Below are 24,407 nucleotides of genomic sequence, written 5' to 3' on the forward strand. Positions count from 1 at the left end.
AGTCACTTATAATAGTTTAAATAAATCGCTATCTAAAAATTATCTGAAAAAAATTATTCACTGAATTAGCGTTAAACAAGCATAATATGGCTATAAAAAAGTTCAGAAAGCACGTAAACCGGAAATTGATTGATATTATACTGATACTAAAAGAAAAACAAAGCCGTGCTAATAATTTTGAACAAGGGTTTTTTGCAATTATGTTTGTTGTTCCTTTGTTATTTATTTTTTCTAAAATCCGATTGCTGCATCGGAAAGGCCAGTTAAAAATACATAATATACTTTGTTATTTTCTTTAATTTAATCCCTTTTTTAGAATTTATTAGACAAAATTTAACTTTTATTTTACCGTGCCAATAAATATGATCATCACTGTATATATATATATATATATATATATATATATATATATATATATATATATATATATATATATATATATATATATATATATATATATATATGCCACTTTGTTTCTGTGTGTGGGTTCATTCTTTATTGACTAAGAAACGGCTAGGCCGATATTTTTATTTAATTTCACACAAACGTACTTTTTGGTTTTATATCAGTATGCCTCCCAGAAGTATTGATAATCAGAAAAAAATCCGATGAGGAAAGAAACAGTTCGATTTTTACCGCGGTTAACGCCCTTATACAGCCCAACATTGTGATGCTATAGTCAATCCATTCGCTCCCAAGTAGGAGAGAAAAAAAATAATATATAACAAAAGAAAAGGGAGTAGATTTATCCGGTAACAAACGAAATAGAAAATAGGATTCATGATTAGACAATAGATAGGAAGGTAGACAAAAGAAGTTGTGGGATTGTTGTCAGGGTGACAGTAACAAAAGCATGGAATAATGGGTATAGATACTTTTAGATTTGGTTTTTGGGTAATTTATAATTGACGATGAGATTTATAACGCCGATACTTAGAGAGGGGTTTAACAACAGTTGACAACAGTGCCCAGTTCAGAGGAATTTTTTGGCAATGATCAGAGTTGAGTTGCCAGTAAATGCCAATAAATATATTGTTTTGTTTTTCGTGTCTTGACTCTGTTGCAGAAACAAATAGAACTCTTTTCTTGTGCGTTAGTGCCTCCCCTGACTGTGCGATATGGCACATACTGACCAATCATAGGCATAGAGCAGGGATCTTCCTTACCCCCTTAAAGAACTATAACTGCTTCCGTTCCGGACAAGACTCTCCCTCTCTCTGCCCACATCGGTATGGACGGTCCCCACTTGGGAATAACTAGCGGGCAAGGGCAAACGAGTTCTATCCTAGCTATATCTAAATGGTATCTTGCCTTACTTCAATAAACCTTTTCCTTGCAAGTTTTACGAAGTCGTTTGTTCGTTTATTCAGTAACTTGTGTTGAAATATACTTATTTTATTAGGGAGTGCCCGAAAAGCATTAACTCCACTCCCTAAAACTTCGTCACTCAGTTCCGTTCAGTCGCGTTACATAATCAACCGTATTCATTTCTGATAGCTTGATTTTTTGCCGAACACTGATCTTGGACATTACTTTAAAAAATATACAAATTTATTGCGTTTGGGGAGGGAGGCTATTTTTAAAACTGTATCTACTTCAGTATTTTCTTTAAATTTCTATTTTTGAACGATTATCGAGATTCCCGAGACGTGATACTCTCTTGTCGAACACCTTTTTATTCTAAAGTAACACTCGACAATACTTGTTTTTTTTAACTAAATAAACGCTTTAAAAAAAGTTGAACCATTAAAAACTCACAAAGCTATGTAAAAAACGGACACTTAGAAAATCGATTTTGTATATTTTAAATTAACAGTAAACAACAATCGTGAGTTGGAACTTTAAAACAGTTGGGACTTTACGGCAATCATGAGCTGGACACTGTTAAACACAGCTTGTGGCCTGGAGCATACAGGGAAATGAATTTTTCATCTTTCTAAGGAAAAGGTCTAGAGAGTAAGTTTAAATGTAGACCTGAACGTGTCAACGGTCGATGGTAACACACATGCTCAAAGTCGAACCGATCTATGTGTAAAGTGTCAGAGTCTGTGTTTCTTTTGTTTCCATGTTTTTTTATTTTAGTTTTACACTTATGAGCCCGTGCACTCCTCTTTACAGGTGTCAGTGTGGGAAACTATGGTTGTACTGGCATAACTATGATTATACTGGCATAACTATACTTATACATGCATAACTATGATTATACTAGTATAACTATGATTATACTAGCATAACTATGATTATACTGGCATAACTATGATTATACTAGTATAACTATGATTATACTAGCATAACTATGATTATACTGGCATAACTATGATTATACTAGCATAACTATGATTATACTGGCATAACTATGATACCACTAGCATAACTATGATTATACTGGAATAATTATGATTATACTGGCATAACTATACTTATACTGGCATAATTATACTTATACTGGCATAACTATGATTATACTAGCATAACTATGATTATACTGGCATATCTATGATTATACTGGCATATCTATGATTATACTGGCATATCTATGATTATACTGGCATATCTATGATTATACTGGCATAACTATACTTATACTGGCATAACTATGATTATACTGGCATAAGTATACTTATACTAGCGTAACTATGATTACACTAGCATAACTATGATTATACTGGCATAACTATGATTATACTGGCATAACTATACTTATACTGGCATAACTATGATTATAATAGCATAACTACGATTATACTGGCATAACTATGATTATACTAGCATGACTATGATTATACTGGCATAACTATGATTATACTGGCATAACTATACTTATACTGGCATAACTATGATTATACTAGCATAACTATGATTATACTAGCATAACTTTTATTTTTTTACACATTGATCACCACTTATCAAGGCCCGGAAGCCACTCACAGATAAGGGTTATTGCAAGTACATTACGTTAGTGTGGAGATTTGATGAAGTGTTTACTTAAGGGGGCGGTTCATTAGGAATTTGTTAACATTGGACTTGAAGACATCCAAATTGTAGTCCGGAGGGAAGCAGGCAGACGGAACAGAGTTCCACAGGCGTGTAGTTCTAAGAAAGAAGCTTTGTTCATGGAATCCGCGTTTTGATTTAGGCACAGATATTGAGTGGGGGAAAATTTTCACAGTGGATTCAGCTAGACGGGTGTTTTTCGTGAAAGATTGGCGAGGAGGGACCAGAGATTGGAATTCAGACGAGCACCTGCCATGAAAATAACGATAAAACAAGGATAGGGTCGCAACGTTTCTTTTGTGGGAGAGAGGTTTCAGGGTAGAGAAAAGGGAATCCCCCACTAAGCCATGAAGTCTATTTTGTACTCTGTCAAAGCATGATAGGCTGTTTTTGGCCGCTCCTGCCCAGATATGGCAGCAGTATTCCATCCTTGGACGTACTTGGCTTTTATATAGATAGAGAATTGCATCAGTAGTGAGATATCTTCTGGAGCGGTAGAAGGATCCCACCATCTTTCCAGCGACCTTGGCAACAGACTTGATGTACGTGTTCCATTTCAGATCAGGATTAAAGTCAAACCCAGAAGCTTGTCAAAACACGGGGACTCACCCAGACGAGAGCCATCCATCACAATTGATGCCAGCTGGGGATCAGAGCGTTGATGATGTAAGGATAGGAGTTTGGTTTTGGATGCATTAAAGGTAATCAGCCACCTCTTCCCCCACTGAACCACGCGCTCGAGATCAGAGGAGAGAGAATCCGAGAGAACTTTGTCATTTACAACCTTTGATGTGTTGCCGTAGATGGTCGTGTCATCAGCATAGATGTCAACGAATGATTTAAGTATGTGTTTAGGGAGGTCATTGATGTAGATCAGGAAGAGAGTTGGGCCCAGGATTGATCCCTGAGGGACTCCAGCATTTATATTGCAGGCCTCCGATTTTTGTCCATCTACCACTACTCTTATGGACCTATCGGAGAGTTTTAATTTTTAAATTAAATGATTAAATGATTTAATGATTGAGAAAACATTTCCAGTTATACCGTAGCTGGAAATCTTGTGAAGTAGACCCGTATGCCATACCTTGTCGAAGGCCTTTGATATGTCAAGAGCAATTGCCCTAGAAAGGAAGCCTTTGTCAAGAGATTCACTAATCCTGTGGGATATAACCGTCAGCACATCTGCGGTAGATCTTGCAGAGCGGAAACCATATTGTGTGTCACTAAGAAGGTTATTCCTGCTGAGGTGGTTGACTATTTCTCTATTTAATATGGATTCCAGCAACTTACTCATAACACACAGGAGACTTATTGGTCTGTACTGAGAGGGAGATGACTTATCGCCTAAATTCTTAAATACAGGGCAAACTGATGAGGTCTTCCAGGGGGTCGGAAAGCACTTCTCCTTAAGGCAGCGTTTAAATAGTTTCGTAAGTATGGGAGCAAGTTCTGGTTGAAGCTTTTTTAACACTATAATTGGGATGCCATCAGGGCCAGTTGCTTTACTGGAATCTAGGTTTTTTATTAGCTTGGCGACTTCATGCACGGATATTTGTATGTTACCTAGCTTGTTCTGTGTTATAGGAGGAAATATGGGGAGTTGATGACCTTCGTCGCATAGGGTAGAATTAGCTGCAAAGTTCTTTGCAAATAGTTTGGCCTTGTCTGACGCTGACGAGATGACCTCTGGTCCATTGATAATGGTTGGGATAGAACGCACACTTCTGTTCAGGATCCTATTTGTTATTTGCCAAAACTGGTGGGATCCAAGCCGCTGATCAGCTACCTTGGATTTAACAGACTGGGCATATAGCTCTCTTGCATTTTTTATTACTCTTTTACAGTGGTTGCTGGCAAACCTGAAAGCAGCTTTAGTCTCAGTGCATCTATTACGTTGGTAGCTATGGAAAAAGTGATTTCTGTGTACGATAGCAGCAGCACATTCTGGGGAGAACCCTGGCTGGCTGTTAGGTTTTTGTTGGAATTTTTTAGATGGTATGAATTGGTCTATGCCTACAATTAACCATTCTGTCAGATCTGATACTATAGAGGACACTTCCTTTTTAAACATGGAGTGCAGAGGTAAATCAGATATGAATGTACGGAAGCTATCCCAGTCAGCCATAGAGTATCGGTATACAGTATGGTGGAGGGGTACATCTGGGGGTTTCTTACATTTCGTTTTTATCTTAACTGATACGACGGAGTGGTCGGAGGATCCTAGAGGAGAATGAACGGAACATGAACATAGCTCAGGGGAAGTTGAGAGAAAAAGGTCTAAGAGGCTTGCATATTGACCGGGTGTATCGGGCACACGGGTGGGTTCGCGAACAATCTGAGTGAGGTCATAAGCAATGGCAAAATCATGACAAAACCTCCCCTCATCATCTGTCTTATTTGAATGGGTCAGCCATTCCACGTTATGGACGTTGAAGTCACCACAGATGTGGATGTTAGCCGAGGGATGTGGAGACAGTAGTGGTCTATTTTCTCAGATATGCTCTTAAAGATAGTAACTCCGCTGTTATGGGGCCGATAGAGGGCAAATATAAATGCGGTGGTGTTAGCAAGTGCAACCCTGAAGCACATATAGGGTAAATTAGGATCTTCTCTAGTGATATCCCTGCCACACGGGAAGCCATCCTTAATGTAGGCACATATTCCATGCCCATGGCGATCTTGGGTATCTGATTTAGCTGTTAAATTGGAGTATCCGTTAATTATGAACTCATCTAGGGAAATGGTCGGCCCTATTCCAGTTTCACTTAGAAATAATACGTCCGGTTTCGTCTCCTGTAATAGGGTTTCAACCTCTGGAAGGTTGGAACATAGACCCCTGATGTTGGAGAAGGAGACCTGGTAGTAGGGGTCTATCTTGGAAGATGGGGTTCTAGGTTTAATCGAGTTTTTATTCTGGAGATATTTCATGTTGAGGTTTTGAGATTTGTGGAATAGGTCGGCATACTTGGTTAGAGCAGTACAGAGAGGGAAAGTAAGAGAGAAAAAGACAGGAAATTTTTTTTGTAGCACACGAAAAGGTAAAGCCGTAACAATTACCCACTAGTATGGCATTGAGAGGCCCCACCAGAGACTACTGCATGGTCCAGATCCACTCACCAAATGGCAATACAGCAGTCCCAGTACTTTGCGCCTGCTGATAGGACAGCCTCCTTAGTGGTTAATCCAAGGTTCGGGTCCCTGACTATCAGGCGAATAACGTCAGCCCAGACAAAACGTTTACCTCCAGCACCCTTACTAGTGACATGGCCACAAGGACAGACAGAGACAGAAAAATTTCCGACATCTCAGACTACTGGTCACCAAGTACTACCAACCTTTAAGCAGCTTTTTCTTCACCATTTGTCAGAAAAATCACTCATTGAATGAGGACTGAATGACAAAACAGGAGAAGCGAGAGTTACTGGAGCTGCCGATAACACATCCACTATATTATCTACTCGCCATTAAAAAAGGGGGGAGGAGGGGGAATGTGTACAAGTGACTTATTTATATCTAAGTAGTAAGTCCGGTGCGAAGTTAACAATTCAGGACACTTTTGATGATAATCTCCCCTCCCATATTAATGGGTGGAAGTTTGTCGTTATCTATCTAGTTTGAATCATTAGAGTTTCATCTTATAATTAATTAAAATCCAATAATTAACTATTATCAATTTGTAAAGTCGGCTTAATATTAATTTACGTTCGAGTTTAAATAATTATTCAAGGTTTTAATTTAGGAGGTTCGTTTTCATGAGTAACTGTTTCTTTGCACTGTATTATATTTCGAATGTACTTGAATATAAGGCTAACTATATAAGATTGTTTGATTTGCCAGCAAGAAGAAAGTATTTTCAATACAGGCAAGCTTGCAGTAATAGTATATATTAAGTATACTACTTAAATAAAGCCCTAACTTTATCTACTCTAGAGAATAATTTCCGGCTTTTTTCTTTTATCGTTAGTTGCCGGCATTTTGTTTGTTTTTATCGTTTAGCTTTGTAGTAGGAGGGGGGACAGATAAAACGGAATACAGACAAAAAGACAGGAGAAATACAGACAAAATACATAAACACGAAAAACAAGTTTAAAAACAATGTAACATAAAACATTTAGGATTAGTTTAGAAAAAAAATAAAATAAAAAATAAAAATACTTAACGTTTTTGAACTAGAGATCCGTCCCCTGCATTTTTGTCAACTGTTAGCTGGCATATGTCTTTCTAGAGCGACAGAAGATTTCTATATCCGGATAACTTGGTCGAGTGCCTATCTATAGAATAAAAGTTGTTACGTTGGCATGTGTGAAAATATCAAATTTACATTTTTTTTGTTAAAAAAAAGTTCTAACTTTTTTTTTCTTTTATAAACTCCTAACTTTATCTACTCTAGAGAATAATTTCCGGCATATTTCTTTTATCGTTAGTTGCCGGCATTTTGTTTGTTTTTATCGTTTAGCTTTGTAGCAGGACGGGGGACGGATAAAACGGAATACAGACAAAAAGGCAGGAGAAATACAGACAAAATACATAAACACGAAAAACAAGTTTAAAAACAATGTAACATAAAACATTTAGGATTAGTTTAGAAAAAAAACTATGATTATACTGACATAACTATACTTATACTGGCATAACTATACTTATACTGGCATAACTATACTTATACTGGCATAACTATACTTATACTGGCATAACCATGATTATACTGGCATAACTATGATTATACTGGCATAACTATGATTATACTGGCATAACTATGATTATACTGACATAACTATGATTATACTAGCATAACTATGATTATACTAGTATAACTATGATAATACTAGCATAACTATGATTATATTTGCATAATTATGATTATCCTAGCATAACTATGATTATACTAGCATAACTATGATTATACTGGCATAACTATGATTATACTGGCATAACTATACTTATACTGGCATAACTATGATTATACTAGCATAACTATGATTATACTGGCATAACTATGATTATACTAGCATAACTATGATTATACTGACATAACTAGATAAGAAGATAAACGAAAAATCTATGGCACACAACGTTAGTGTCAGCAAGTTTCCGAGTAGGGTAGCACTAGGTGTATCAGAATTTTGGGGAATCTTTGACACCCCTAACACGAAACTTCGAATAAAAGCTAAAAAATCTATAATTTCTCTTTTAAAAGTGGGCTGTTTATTTTCCTGGTGGATTGTACTTCCAAAATAAACTATTAAAGTTGTATAAAAAGTAATAGAAATAGTATTTTTTTTATTTAAAACGAAAACAGTAATGAAATCAATTGAATTTTACGAGCTAAGTATTTTTAAATTTTTAAACTTTAAAAATCTATCAAAATTTTTCTATTGATTCAATTTTTACGATATTTTCAAGGTCAATGTAAAATTCTATGCTCTTTCCAATAAACTGAATATAATATTTTAGACAAACGCTTTTTTTTAATTCACGCCCCCATTTTAAAATGTCTATTAAAAAGTAAATACTTAATTTACTCACCAAAGTTTTAAATATCCCAAATTGGAGATAAAAGATCAATAAATAATATATTCAAATGTAAAATAAAAAAGTAGTGTTTTTTAGAAATTTAAGTCCAAAGTTTAAAAACTTTTTTTAACCACGTATTTTTTATTATTATTATTATTATTATTATTATTATTATTATTATTATTATTATTATTAATGAAACCTTGGACCTTGCTCCTTTAATTGAAAAAGGAATTAGGGTTTGAATGACATTCTTCGAGTAGTTATAAGCTTCGAAAACAGGGGGTCGAATTATTCTATATATTTCACGCATTCGTAAGGTTATTTTCTGACACACCTAGGGTAGCACGAGATTTGTAAGTGAAAACAACTTGAAAAAAAAGATAGAAAAAAAATATCTGACACAAGAACCTACATGTAAACAAGAAAGTGAAGAAAAAAATAAACTCAAAAATGTTTCACAGATGTTTTTGCTTCGGACATATATATATGTGTGTGCGTGTGTGTTTGTTTGTGTGCTTTGTAAAGATTTTTTTATTCGTATAGTAATTGGAAACATGTTCGTTCACTCGATGTTCGGATGGGATCGAGGAGCAGAGCGGGGTGCCATTTCGTCACCTTCTGACATTAGAAGAAAAATGCAAAATTATTCAATTATATCAATAAATTTTGGCAAATTATGTAAATAAATTTTGTAGAAAATGATTATTTAGTAAATTGATCGGAAATTTATTTGATTTTAAAAGAAAAAAGTATGGATTAAAAAATTTAAATCAATAAATTGTCTGTCATTTTGTCATTATAAAAAAGGATGATTGAATTCATTTTAATTTGCAAAAGAAAAAACAACTAAAAAAGCAAAAATCAACCAATTATCAATAAATTTTGTCATTATAAAAAATGATTCATTTACATTCGACATAATTTATGTATACTATTTAATTTTAATGAAATAAAACATTTTTTTTTCATTATAATTATTAAAATAAAACAATAATCGTTTTCATGGCAATATATTGATAATTCGCTGATTTTGGTTTTTTAGAAATGTTTTTTCTTTTGCGAATAAAAATTAATCTAATAATCATATTTTTATGACGACGAAATTTATTCATAATTTAATGATTTTAGATTTTTCTCACGATTTAAAATTTTTCTTCTAATGTTTTATATGCAATTAATTTTATTTTTTCTGTCAATATAATAATCGTTTTTTATAATGAGAAAATTTATAAATATTTAAAATTTTAAAAAATGAAACAAAATGTCAATTACATTTTTATTAGTACACTAGTTGTACCTTGCCACGCGTTGCAGTGGCTCAATTTGGTGTAATGGAAAAATTTGATAAAAAGCGAAAATGCATGTTTCTTATATTAGTACAGCATTCCACTGCAAAAAGTGAAAAAGAAGGCGAAAATGAAAAAAATGGTACTCTTGCAGAATTTGATCTGGATCCTCGGGAGATTCTGTGAATCATTCATGGTTTGAACTTGACCAACAATCAGTGGATGAAGCCGAACGCAGCAAAAATGTTGAAACGCTAAATGTTTTTCTTTTTTGTTGTTGTTTTACAAAAAATGTGAGTTAGTAATTAATATTTGGTTGATGGTGGGGGGAGCGGGGTTACTATACACAGATTCGAAAAAGTTGTCCAAAAACAAATAAATGAAAGCAAAGGTAAGGTAATTTACGTTTCTACCTAATTGGATAATTGTTTAGTGTTTTTATGTAATGTAAAATGTTTAATTGGCTAAAAAAACAGAAATGGTCGCGGACTCTGTTGAATACGTTAAGTTTGGGAAAGTAAGTTGAAAACTAAAAACTATACAAAACAGTGTCTGAAACTCACCGAATATATGTTACCATGACATAGGCTGGCATAATCGGTGGGTTTCTGACAGTATTTTGTATAGTTTTTTAGTTTTAACTCACTTTCTCTAACTTAAAGTAATCAACAGTGTCCACCACTATTTGTAGCTTTCAAATACCCCGATAAACACTGTTTTTCGAGCCGACTAAACGTTACATTAAATGAAAAGGGTTCATATTACTAAACACAGATACAAAGAAGTTGTCAAAAAATAAATATATAACAAATGTTATCAAAGGCAAGAAAAGTAAGTGTTCTACCTAACTGGATAAGATTTTAGTGTTTTTATGTAATGTATAATCGGTTCAAAAACATTCAATGTTTATCGGTATATCTGAAAAATACAAATGGCGGCAGACTGTATCGAACACGTTAAGTTTGGGGAAATTTTGGGAAAATGAGTTTAAACTAAAAAACTATACAAAATACTGTTAGGAACTCACTCAATATATGTTACCATGACGTAGGCTGGCATATAATCGGTGGTTTTAAACTTTTGCTCGATACAGGTGACGACTTTTAAAAGTCCCTTTTAGTGATTACCTGGTTTGAAGATATTTGTACAACTAAACGGCAAATCTGCTCTAAAAAATCCGGTATTATTTTACTTTAAGGCCCGTTTCACGTTCATATATAACGAAATATTTTATTGTAGATTTTGGTGTGCTAAAAACGAATCTGCAAACCGTTTCCGTAGCAAAAAGAAAGTTTTCATGATATTCATGAAATTACTTTTTCGAAAAGTGGATGATCACTTTTCAATGTAAATTTAACTTAGAATGAGCACCCACTTTCTGGCCACCTGAGAGAGGGGCATTTTTCTGTGTTTCTTGGCTAAAAAGTTTTTTGTTAGATTTCTTTTGCATGATAATAACCCCTGAACTCTGGGACTATTTTCCATTTCACAGCCGTAGCCTTCGTTTACGCTATGCGTTAGCATAAACGAAAGCTGTTTAGCCAATAAACATGGAAAAAAATCCCCCCTCTCTCAGGTGGCTAGAAAGTGGGTGCTCATTTTAAGTTAAATTTACATGGAAAAGTGATCGCCACTTTTTCGAAAAAGTAATTTCTTCATATCATAAAAACTATTTTTTGCGACGGAAACGGTTTGCAGATTCGTTTTTAGCACTCCAAAATCTACAAAAAAATTTTTGTTATTTACGAACGTGAGACGCACGGCCCTTAATGGAAAATTATATAAAAAATCCGGGGGAAAATAGTTTTCAATAAAAACAGCAAATGAATTCGATAGAAAAGAAATGGATGCTATTTTTTTTTCTTTTTTCTGTGTGTTTCTTGGCTAAAAAGTTTTTTGTTTGATTTCTTTTGCATGGTATTAACCCCTGAACTCTGGGACTATTTTCCATTTCACAGACGTAGCCTTTGTTTATGCTATGCGTGAGCATAAACGAAAACTGTTAAATATGCATTCGCGTACCAAACTGCTTTGTCAAAAAACCTTTAAGCCAATAAACACGAAAATAAATGCCCCTTCCTCAGGTGGCCAGAAAGTGGGTGCTCATTTTAAGTTAAATTTACATCGAAAAGTGATCACCAACTTTTCGAAAAAAAAATTCTTCAGATCATGATCATTTTGGTACTCCTTGGGCGTTGAGTTCCATGGCGACCTGCAGAATTATTTAATGGTCGGTCCCTTAGTACCCCCCTAGTCAAGGCTAACGCATGCGCACGTAACATTTTTCATTTATTTACTTACGCGGTGGAGTTTCTATACTGATAGGTTTTTTGAAATTTTTTCACTAGATTATTATTGATTGAACACTAACCAGATTATGAAAAAAAATTGAAAAAAAGAAATCATTTCAACATTTGAAAGGGGTACTCACTTTTTAATTACCACGTTCTGGTAAATCGGTCACTCATTTTTTTTTTTTTCTAAATACGGAAGTGTCTTCGGGAGATATAAAATGGTCGCATGTTGACGAAGCAATGTATCGGGAGGCGTACGGGATGAAAAATTGTTTGTAAATTTTTAGATTAGGTCCACCTCCTCAATTTTCTTTTAAATGACGACTTGAAATGGTTTTCGACTATGCTGAATACGAAAATCGCATTGAAATTTTGCAGAAATAAGTAGTTATCAAGATATAAAAAGTTGTATTATGCATTGTAATCTTTGGCAGCCATCTTTTTTACGTGTGTGTATTTGTTTATGGCGCGTGTGCACGTAAAAAGATGGCCGCCGAAGAATACAATGCATAATACAACTATTTATTTCCGCAAAATTTCAATGCGATGTGCGTGTTCAGCATACTCGTAAAGCTATAAATGTCGTCATTGAAAGGAAAATTGTGGAGGTGGACCTAATCTAAAAAAATATCAAATTATTAAACATTTCTCCAGTGAAATTTCTCCAGTGAAATTTCAAATTATTAAACATTTCTCTTAGTGAAATTTATAATACTTTTAAAAAAATTTATAAAAAAGACAAAAGTTTTGAAAAAAAAAAAAACTCACCTTTCATGAAACAATTTAAAAAAAACCCACAAACTGACTAAATAAGTAAAAAAAGAAAAATGAAAAAACTCGAAACTTTATTTTCATAAAAACAATAAAAAAAGTCATGTTCAATCTATTTTTTTTTCTTTGAGAAACAAATATATTTCTGACTTACAAATGCGGAAGAGACTCATTATTTTTACTTTCTATGGTTTTGATATACCGCGTTTTTATTGCTTACAAAATGGGTGACTGATTTATCAGAACGTTGTAACTAAAAAGTGAGCACCACTTTCAAATGTCGAAATAATGATTTCTTTTCTACATTTTTTTTAATAATCTGTTTAATTAGTGTCCAATCAATAATAATCCAGTGAAAAAAATTCCAAAAACCTATAAGTATAGAAATTAAGCATGGGAGTGATGGTTGTACAACGTCGCCTTTCGCACTTTTACAAACATTATTTACGTTAACTCTTTCCATAAATAATTTAAAAAAAAATAACTAAACCATTTATTGATAATTTGTCACGTGTACAAACACCCACCTCTTAAACATTTATTTATTTACGTAGGCTTAACTCTTCTCATGAATAAGAAAAGTTTTACTCTTTAAGAATAATAAAAGGAAAAAGTTACTGAACATTTATAAAAGGACTTACTTCTTTTCATGAAGGCCAGAGGAATAGTTGGCCGAAAAGTCGTGAAACAACAACTAATAAAGATGAGAATAATAGTCAACAATAAATAAAAATGGTGCTAATGCAGAGAGCGATCCGCGCTATTTTTTAAATCATATTTCCACGTTTAATTAACGTTTTACAATATTTTTTTTTATTCAATTGTAAGGTTAAAGTACAGAATAGGTACAAAACATCCTTCCCTCCCCATGTTAAGAATCACTTTTTAAATAATAACATTATTTCAGCACGGATCACTCTGTGCATGAGTATCATAAAAATTAATACAAATAGTACTTATCTCAATAAGTGAAAGGCTAATTTCTACCGGAAATAAAATGGCGATAATCTCGCAGTTACGAAAAATATTTTTTATTTAATTTAATATTTTTATAATTCGCAATGTTAAATTGTTTTAATAACATAAAAACATTCCTTGACTTTAAAAATAGAATTTCTGAAAATTTCAATTAAATTGGTAACGTAGAAATATGGTGTTATTCGCTTTTAACGAACCAAATTTACATTTTTATATATATAGATAATGAGCATCTGATTTAGTGTAAATAAAAGAGTTTGTTTTTCTTAAATTCTAGTATCTTCCTTGTTAAAATCTGTTATTAATATTTTTTGGTAAAATTTTGTTGAATATTTTTCTGTTGAGGCAGAAATCTTTTTTCAAGAAAATACCTAACCTTTTAAAATTATATTTATCAACAACATTAACAACAACAACAACAACAACAACAACAAAAATAAGCAAATTATATTTATTAATTGATAAAACATGCTCAGAATAACATGAAAAGTATCATCACATAATGTAACATTTGTTCTATTATTCAATAATACAAGAGTTTTTTTTTCGTTTCGTAATAACACAAGATGTGTTAAGAAATAAAGTATTTTTTTAATAAATCTATAGCTTTGTTTTTCGTGTCTTGACTCCGTCACTCAGTTCCGTTCAGTCGCGTTACATAATCAACCGTATTCACTTCTGATAGCTTGATTTTTTGCCGAACACTGATCTTGGACATTACTTTAAAAATATACAGATTTATTTTGTTTGGGGAGGGAGGCTATTTTAAAAACTGTATCTACTTCAGTATTTTCTTTACATTTCTATTTTTGAGCGATTATCGAGATTCCCGAGACGTGATACTCTCATGTCGAACACCTTTTTGTTCTAAAGTGTTAACTCGATAATATTTGTTTTTTTAACTAAATAAACGCTTTTTAAAAAGTTGAACCGTTAAAAACTTACAAAGCTAGGTAGAAAATGGACACTTAGAACATCGATTTTATATATTTTAAAACAACAGTAAACAAGTAAATATATTTAAAAATATTATGGGGCTGTAGTCTCTTTTAAAAACAATATTTCCTTCAAGAATTACCCTAAAATGTGTTTCCTAAATTTTACGTTGCATCCAATTTAAAATTAATTCTAAGCATGATTTTCGTTAGGTTTAACTATTTAAATGTAATACGGTCAGTGAGTAAAACTTTGTTTCATCGGAAGGTAAATTTATTTATTTATTTATTTTTATTACTATTGTATCACAAGGAGCTTTCACACAGGTCTTCAGAGATCTTTCCCTGAAAACAGCCTTTGGTGTTCCCTGGAAGCTGGGTGACAACAAGTCTCCCCAGGTTTCCAGTACTCTCCACCTCTTTCGATAACATTTGCAAATAAATTTGCATTATCGCAACAGCTGTTTGCTATTGATTTCTCGTTGGCAGCAGCTATTGGTCTTTGCTGGGATTTGAGTGGCAATAAGCCTCCCAAAGGTCCCAGTTCTCTTTGCACTTATTCGGCTGAGGTCTGGTCAGTTCATCGGTCTTTCCTTCCTCCTTGTCTCTACTTGGTTATTTTGTCTCGCTCTTTGGGGGGCGGGGGCTGTGATGTGGCCATAGAGGTACAGTTGGGTTAGAGAACTTATAAATATGCGGTTTCAGTGTTCTTGGTTCCATGTAGTGTTTCATGTTTTGCCTTTGCAGCAGTTTGTCTGGCCCACACTTGTTGCTCCTATGTGTTAGTTTCCATATTCAAGGGTTTTTCTTAATATTTCACCTGTTTTCATGATTCCCATTCTTTTTTCAAAGTTTTTGAGGATTGTTCCTAGTGCTCCTATTATTATAGTTATTATTTTGATTTTCTTCATCTTCCATATCCCTTTCAGCTCTCTGGCTAGCTGTGTGTATTTGCTCCGTTTCTCCTTTTCTTTTATATTCACCCTATGGTCAGCTGGAACAGCAAAGTGTATGATTTGACAGGATTTTTCTTTCTTATTAATTATTACGACATCTAGTTTTCTTGCTTGGATGGGTTTATCAGTTTGTATGTCCATGTCCCATAGGACTTTGTGATTCTCGTTTTCAAGTACTATTGCCGGCTTATGTTTGTACCACTTGTCTGTGCGTTCAAGATGCAGTTGTTTGCATAATTCCCAGTGTACTACCTTTCCCACTTGGTCGTGTCTGTTCTTGTATTGTTTTTGGGCCAGTTTGCTGCATTCACTTATTATATATGGTTGATCTTCTCGTCTCTTTGTCCACAGGGTCTGCATTTGCTGTGTTCTTATGTTTTGTCGATCTTTGCTTTGATGTGGTTGGTTATTATTATTATTATTATTATTATTATTATTATTATTATTATTATTAGCAGCAGCAGCAAAGTTTAGTATCTGTTTTGAGACTATGCCATTTCTTCTGTCCTCGTTTAGCGGAGGAGAAATCGTTCTTGACTTGTTGTTTTTCTTACTAAATAAACACTTTAAAATAAGTTACACCGCTAACAACTTAATGTAAGGTAGAAAAATCGATTTTGCCCTTTTTAAAACAACAGTAAATAAGTATAAATATTTAAAAAAATGTTATGCGATCTGTAATCTCGTTTTTGAACTAAATAAACGCTATAAAATAAGTTGAACCATTAACAACTTAGCCAGCTAGTTAGAAAACGAATACTTAGAAAATCGATTTCACCTTTTTTAAAACCAAAGTAATTAACTAAAAATATTCTTAAGAAATATTATGGGAGGTAGACTCTTTTGAAAACAATATCTCCTTCAAGAATGGTCATAAAATGTTCGTATGCATTTTTGGTACCACGCTATTTGTAAATATTGTTTTCATGTTCAATTTAAGTTTTCACGATATCTGTTTTTTATTCAATTGTAATTTTTTATTCAATTGTAAGGTGGGAACACAGAATAGATACAAAACACTCTCTCTCCCTATGTTAAGAATGACTTTCAAAATAATAAAATTATTATTCCAGCACGGTACGAAAAATACATTAGTACCTACAATTTTACTCTGTAATGTTCAATGTTTTTATTTTTAAATCATAAAATAAAACACATATAATCATTTTAAAACTTAATCCTGCTTTATTTTTTATTTGTTAATCACGTGATTAATTGAAATAAATTTATAATCACATCCTTACATTTGAAATAATAGTGTGATTAAGTTCTACCTATTTAAAGTTTATGAAACGTATTGTTCATTTCAACATGTAAACAATCTCCTGGTAAAATTAATCGATACCGGTGTCGAATATAAAGAGTCCCTTTTTAAGGAGTACATTGTTCGACTAGTATTTTCAAGTTAAATTAAAGTTTTACGATATCTTTTTGTTCATTAAATTGTTAGGTGGATGTACAGAATAGTTATTTACAAACAGCTTCGATTAAAACGAAAAGATAGCCTTAATAGTTCCAACAAGCGATCAGTTAGTACGCGTAGTTGCATCCAGCAGCCTATTGTGACAGTAGAAAAGGCAGTATTAATGGTTGCTCAGCATGTTTTGACAGAAAGGGTAGTATAAATAGTTGTCAGTGGAAAAACCTTAATAACTAAGTCTGTAAAGTATACTTTTCTTTTAAATTGACATTATATCCAAATATATCAAATAATATTTCAAATAAATCAGAAAAACATGAACATTATTATTATCACTATTCCAAGGGAATTCATTAAATATTTGGTGAAGAAATTTAATTTTTTATGCTGTACTTACAGCTTTATTACTCCCTCCTTAGTAGTTTGCAAGTAACATTTTGTTTCGTCGAGCAGTTACTTGCTCGACTAATAAGTATTTAAAAAAAAAAACTTACAACTCATCTTGCTCAACTGCCCAAACTAAACATACAAACGTACGAACTTGAAAACATATACACATATATAATAAATAAAATTATGTGTTTAATAAATAGTATTTTGAAGAATTAAGAACTTTCCATCAAAAATATTTAGAAGAAGGTGAACAATGAATATCTGTTGGTAAAAATTACTTACTTAAATCACATTTTAATAAACTGGTAGCTCCTTCATTTACTGAAGTCGTAAAATCCTCTGGACATTTGCTACAGCGTTCCTTAACTCCAGCTGTGGCATTCTTGTAATATCCTTTAGCACATGGAATGCATTCGCTTCCGGATGGACCAATTTCATATCCAGCAAAATTACAATAAACTGAAAAGAAAATAGATAATGAGTTATCAAAAACATTTATGGTTAGTGCCACTCTCATGAGAAATCCTATTGAACTATTGAAAGGTATCTTCTTGACATTTAAATTAAATCGTACAGTTCAATGTGATATAAATATATACACTCATGAGCAAAAACAAATGGGCCAAACAAATTTTATACATTTTACTGCACTGAACGCTATATTGAACAATAAACAGTTGAACAAGAAAGCTTAACGAAACTAATAACACAGAACAAGATATTTACTTTAATAAATGCTTAGTATGGAATCGCATTCCCTTTTGATTTCTTTAAAAGATCAATCTTTTTAGATATGTTCTCAACCAAAGAGGAACACTGCGAAAAGGAGATACTATTCCATTTGCTTTGCACAGCTTCTCGCAGTTTACCATTATTCAAAAAAGTTCTTCCAGCTAATGCACGAGATATTATGGACCAAATATTCTCGATTGGGTTTAATTCGGGGCTTTGATTTGGTCAAAATATCACATTAATTGAATTACCAAAAAAACATTTTCTTGTGACTTTAGCAGTGTGTGCAGGGGCATTATCATGTTGAAAACTATGTTCTGGGATATTCCCAGCTTTTGGATACTTGATAATAGTCCTGTTTCTAATATTCGAATGCATTCCTTTGCATTGAGTGATTTCTCACATCTAATATGTTCCACAACTCCTGGTGCAGTAAAAGTTCCCCATACCATTATCCCTCCATTCCCGTATATAACTGTCGTTTTTATGCAACTTGGCGAAAATCTTTCTTCAGTTCTTCGATTACACCGTTCAGGAGCATCGGAAGCATCACTAACAAGACAAAATCTTGATTCATCTAACCAGAAAATATTTCTGAACCAGTCTGTCTCTTTCTTGCCATAACACGAGAAAAATCTCTTTATATCATTGCTGTTCTTCTTAGATAAAAATGGCTTTTTTGCACACCTTTTAGAAGAAAATCCCATTTCTTTCATTCGTCTAGATATTATATATCTAGTAAGAGAATTCCCAGCCCATTTTGAATTCTTTGCTATGGTCAACATAGGTTTTCTTTAGATCTTTCAAAACAGTTAATTTAAGCCTGTGGTCGTCCTTCAAAGTGGATACTCTAGGGCGACCAGATCCAGATTTCCCTTTTACCAAGCGTTCAACTTTGAACCTTCGACCAATTCGCTTCACTTCAGAAAAAGATGTTTTCACATTTCCTCTTCTAAAAATATCAAAAATCTGCTTGTAAGTCATTTTCGACTGCCTTAACCCTGCAATTCGTTTTTTATATCCTCGCCAAGATGCGGTCTTACCATTTTTAGGATTAATTTTTTCACTTATTATTATTATTATTATTATTATTATTATTATTATTATTATTATTATTATTATTATATGTTATAATAATAATGATTTGTAAAATAGAAATTTTCAGTTAAAATTAACAAGAATTGATAGAAAAATATTGAAAAATCGATTTCTTCCTTCTTTCACGCATGCCCCATTTTTATTGCTATATATATATATATATATATACACTAGCGGCCGCCCGGCATTGCCCGGTCGTAAAATACGCTTAAATAGGATATTTTCATTAATGCAGATTTCGTATTTAATATTATATTATATTGAACCCAATACATAGTAATGATTTTAAAAGTTTTAAAAAATTACTTGTTCGCCACTACCAAGATGTTTACCTTACTATTAACTTTTTCTTTTGACGTTAATAGCTGAGCTAAGAAGACGTTTGCTGCAAGGCTAAAAATTAAAACATGATTTAATAGCTATTACGTTACGCATGCATATTCGTAATGCCGTCATTCGAACTTCACCTGGCTAATTCAATTTTTTTTTTAATTTTCACACTTTTGCGCCGATTTTCCCCTGCTAAAACCTAAAAATAAAAGTTTACATGTGTACGAATACACTATATATAAAGTTTCATGCATATAGACCAAAAACTGACAGAGGAGTTTGGTAGGCAATTTTTTTAAACAAATATATATGTGCATACGTCAATATATATATAGAAAGAGGTTTGTTTTTACTATAATTTTTTTTTACCCAAATATTACACAAATATAAATCATGTAGAATATCTGCACGAATATAATTATATGTAATAGTAAACTAAAGATAATCATCTATCTATATATAAAAGCGAAAATGTATGTATGTATGTGTGTGTTTGTATGTCTGCAACAAACTTTAGACAGACACCACGGAACTTCATAAATTTGGTTTCATATGAAAGCTCCATCCTTCGCCCGACAAATATCGAAAAATTGGCCAAAAACGTTCATTTTCACCCTGAAATCAGCATTTTTCTACAGGGGGGGGGGTCAGCAAAAACCGTCCTCTCATGATGATGTCGCTTCTACGCATGCGTCATACGACGTCATAACCTGATTAAGTTTAAAGATTTTAAAAAATGATCTAATTTGTGTGTGTCGTCTTAAGTCAGTTGGTTAGAGCGCTGGGTCATTATCTAGAGGTTTGGGTTCGAAACGTGGTGTGAGATGTCTTTTTTTTCGATTTTTTGAATTTTAATATTGAAGCAGGGTTATTTAAGCTATTTTTCACATAACGTTCGTTTTTTTGTTTTTTTTACTTCGATTATTCTTAGGTTTTCATTAACACCCCCCACCTCCGACCGACCACACACACTCCAAAATACCCGGGAAATGCCGGGTACCCACCGATTTTTTAAATTTTAATATTGAAACAGGCTTATTTAAGCCATTTTTCATGTGTTCTTTTTTTTTTTTGGTTTTTATTTTTCAGATTTTTTAAAGAAGTTTTAACGTTCGTTTTTCTGTTTTCTTTTTTGTTTTTCCGATTTTTACATTTAACATCGTTCGTTTGCCTTACGTTAGCTTTTTGTGTCTTTTTTCGATTTTTTTAAGTTTTAACTTTTTTATATGTAATATTTAATTTTTATTTAATATTTAAAAATATTTACTTCGCTTATTCTTATGTTTTGATTACCCCACCACCACCCGAGCACACACACACCTCTAAACACCCGCTTTATTTTTCAAATTTTTTAAAGAAGTTTTAACGTTCGTTTTTCTGCTTTCTTTTTTTTTTGTTTTTTAGTTTAGTTTTTTTTTACTTCGCTTATTCTTATGTTTTGATTAACACCTCCAACCCCGTCCGAGCACACACACCTCCAAACACTCGGGCAACGCCGGGCACCCCCCATCCTCGCTAGTATGTATATATATATAAAGCGAAAATGTTTGTGTGTTTGTGTGTGTGTGTGTGTGTGTGTGTTTGTTTGTATGTTTTGCAAAAACTTTTTTACAGAGGTGATGGATTTTCACGAGATTGGTATCATTTTAAAGCTGGAACCTTCGCCCTACAAATATCGAAAAAGTGGCCAAAAACATTAATTCCTTCACCTTAAAATCATCAGTTTTCTACGGGGAGGGGTGCGGAAAAAATCATTCCTTCATTTTCTCTCTTGCTACTACGACAATGACGTCATGTTTGACCTAGAAAACGTTGACGTAAGTTTAAAATCACCTGTAATTGTTTTTAAAGGTTTAATTTTATCTGTTCTTAATTATATGTCTCTTTGGCGTTGAGGTAACGTGTCAAGCTGTGTTTTTTTTTGCCTTAGCCTCGATGCTTCGGGTTCGAGCCTGTCTTCCTATCTAAACTTTTTTCCTCTTTTACACTTTTTTTTTTATTTACGCCTATTCGCGGTTTTGCTTTGTTTTGGATTTTTAATTTTTTTTTTAATATCGTTTTTTTATATAATATTAAAACAAGGTCCCCGCCCCTCTCCTACATACACACCTCCAAACACCCAGACAACGCCGGGTACCCCCGCTAGTCTATATATATATATATATATATATATATATAAAAGCGAAAATGTTTGTGGGTGTGGGGGTGTCGCAAAAACTTTCAACACGGGCCACGGATTTTCACCAGATAGGAATCATTTTAAAGCTCGAACCTTCGCCCGACAAATATCGAAAATTTGACCAATTTTTTTATAATATTATACAGGGTCACCTTCTCCTACATACCCCCCCAAACAACCGGGCAACGCCGGGTACCTCCGCTGGTTCTATAATAAAAAAAAAACTAATAGGAATGAATTAAAATGAATGTTTAAAAGACTATGCAAATTACCTAGATCTTATGGCAGATGAATGCAATTCGACGACCCATATATAAGAAAGTTGTATTTTCTTTTTAAATAAATATAAAAAACGTGTTTTTCATATGAATATCAATACAGAAAAAAATAATAGAATATACTCGTGTTACGACGAGTAAATTTCCAAAACAAAATAGATTTGTACTACTTTTATATCGCCTTAAGAAGATTAAAATCAAGATATAATGATAGTAAAACTTATGTCTAGAATCCTTAGTTAAATTTTGATCAAAACTCATTACATGATTTTAATTCTAGAAAATCTCTAAAATTTAAATTTTAACCTTAAAGGATCTTGAGAAATTGAAATTTGAGGAATGTGGCTTTATTAATGGCTAATGACTAGATAAAACTTAATGAAAATTGGAAATATTTGAATTTTCACATTATGTTCCCGAAAACCGTTTGAAATAATCCAAAAAATTAAAATTGAAGAATTAAAAGATATCGTGTTAGAGGTAACAGACTAGATTTGTTAGTGGATGGAAGGTCCTCTAAGGCATAGGATGTTGTGGTGGTGGAATGAGGAAGTTGAGAATTTCATCAAATAAATGCAGAAACGTAAAAGTCAGTGAATTGAAGGTTTAGTGAATAAGAGATTTTATTTTGAGGGGAGCAAGAAGAGCAAAACAAAAACCAAGATGGAGACTCAGAAATCCAGGTTTCCAGGTATACAATCAAAAGGTGACCAAAAGAAATTTTGTATGCTGACGATATAGTGCTTGACTATGGAATAATAGACAACTTATTTGTTTTGTTAAGTTAAAGCTATGGGAATGTTACGAAACAAAAGCCCTCGGGAAGAGGAATGATCACTTTATCATTTTATTGAAAAGAGTATTTGGTGACTTCAATATCCACCACAGAAACTGGCTTGGATTCTCTACTTACACAAACGCAGCTGGTAGCACAACACATAGCTTCTCTATATCTCATTCCCTATCACAGACGGTTACATTTCCGACACATTTCCCAGACCAGCAAGATCAACATGCTTCACTTCTAGATCTATTTCTGCCCATGTTCCCAATGACTGTGTAACGAATGCCCACAGCCCACGCTGGGATAATGGTAGGAATCGTGCTAAATTCTCGACCGAAAACTGAAGAGTCACTGCTAAAACAACGAGGTATTATAAAAAGGCTGACTGGGAAAGCATCAGGGATCTCATCAAAGATGCCCCATAGGGAAATATCTTTTGCTTCCTGCTGAACAGTGGGTAAATGAGATTATTGAATGGTTCAAAACGGCAATTGAAGCACATGTTCCCATGCAGAAATTCTATAGCAAGCCCCACTCTCCCCAATGGTTTACTTTCACTTGTGCAGCTGCCATTGCTCAAAGGTAGCATGCATACCGCAGATTTAACAGACATTGTTTGAGGTGAAAATTGAATTTAATAAAAAACAGATGGAATTCTATTTTCTGTGGTTACTATAAGCATTGATCATGTAAGGAGTGCAGTATGTAGATATTATTGTGCATATGTGCATGTGCATTCGTGTGCATATATATATATGTGTGTGTGTGTGTGTATATTGTGGGTATGTGTGTAACTTTCTATTTCATATGGAAACAGCATGGAAGACAGTTCGCGAGACAGTATACAACACAGCCATGTAGTGCCTTAGGCCAGTCTCCAGGAAACGCAAGGACTGGTTTAATGAGAACTGCCTGGAGATAACCCAGCTGCTAAAGGATAAGCATTCTGCATACAAAGCCCATATTGAAGATCCATCCTCAAAACTAAAGAAGGATACATGGAAGAGTTTGCGTAGCAACGTTCAGTTGAAGCTCAGATCAGATGCATGATTCTTGGCTAAGCAAGAAAGCAGAAGAAATTCAAATCTATGCAGATAGGAACGACATGAAGAATTTTTACAATGATCTCAAGGAAATTTATGGTCCAACTCCAGCCAAATCATCACCTTTCCCCAGTGCATACGGATCCACTCTCCTCATTGAGACTGACGTGATCCTGAGTAGATAGGCAGCATTTTAAAAGTGTATTAAACCGTCTCTCTTCCAACAATGATGAGGCTATTTACCGCCCCCACCCCCCAAAAAAAAAATTACTGTAAATGAGGAAATGGATAAACTCCCAACCCACAAAGAGACTGAGAAAGCACTCCGCCTGTTGTCGACTCGGAGAGCGCCTGGCTCAGACTCTATCCTAGATGAGATATATAAAGAGACCGGAAAAACCCTGACTTAAACACTTCAT

At 33.5% G+C, this 24,407-nt stretch overlaps 1 protein-coding gene across 1 annotated transcript in view; it reads right to left on the reverse strand.

Moving 5' to 3' along the window:
- Positions 1 to 24,407, reverse strand: part of LOC145266449 (uncharacterized) — a 303,389-nt gene that overhangs the window by 163,212 nt on the left and 115,770 nt on the right. The window contains exon 12 of the mRNA XM_080122125.1: positions 17,827 to 18,003. Within this exon, the coding sequence (XP_079978251.1) occupies positions 17,827 to 18,003 (177 nt within the window). The remainder of the gene's footprint in view (positions 1 to 17,826; positions 18,004 to 24,407) is intronic.

Source organism: Euprymna scolopes, chromosome 41, assembly GCF_053919585.1.
Source record: "Euprymna scolopes isolate OS-2025 chromosome 41, ASM5391958v1, whole genome shotgun sequence".
Lineage (NCBI taxonomy): Eukaryota > Metazoa > Mollusca > Cephalopoda > Sepiida > Sepiolidae > Euprymna > Euprymna scolopes.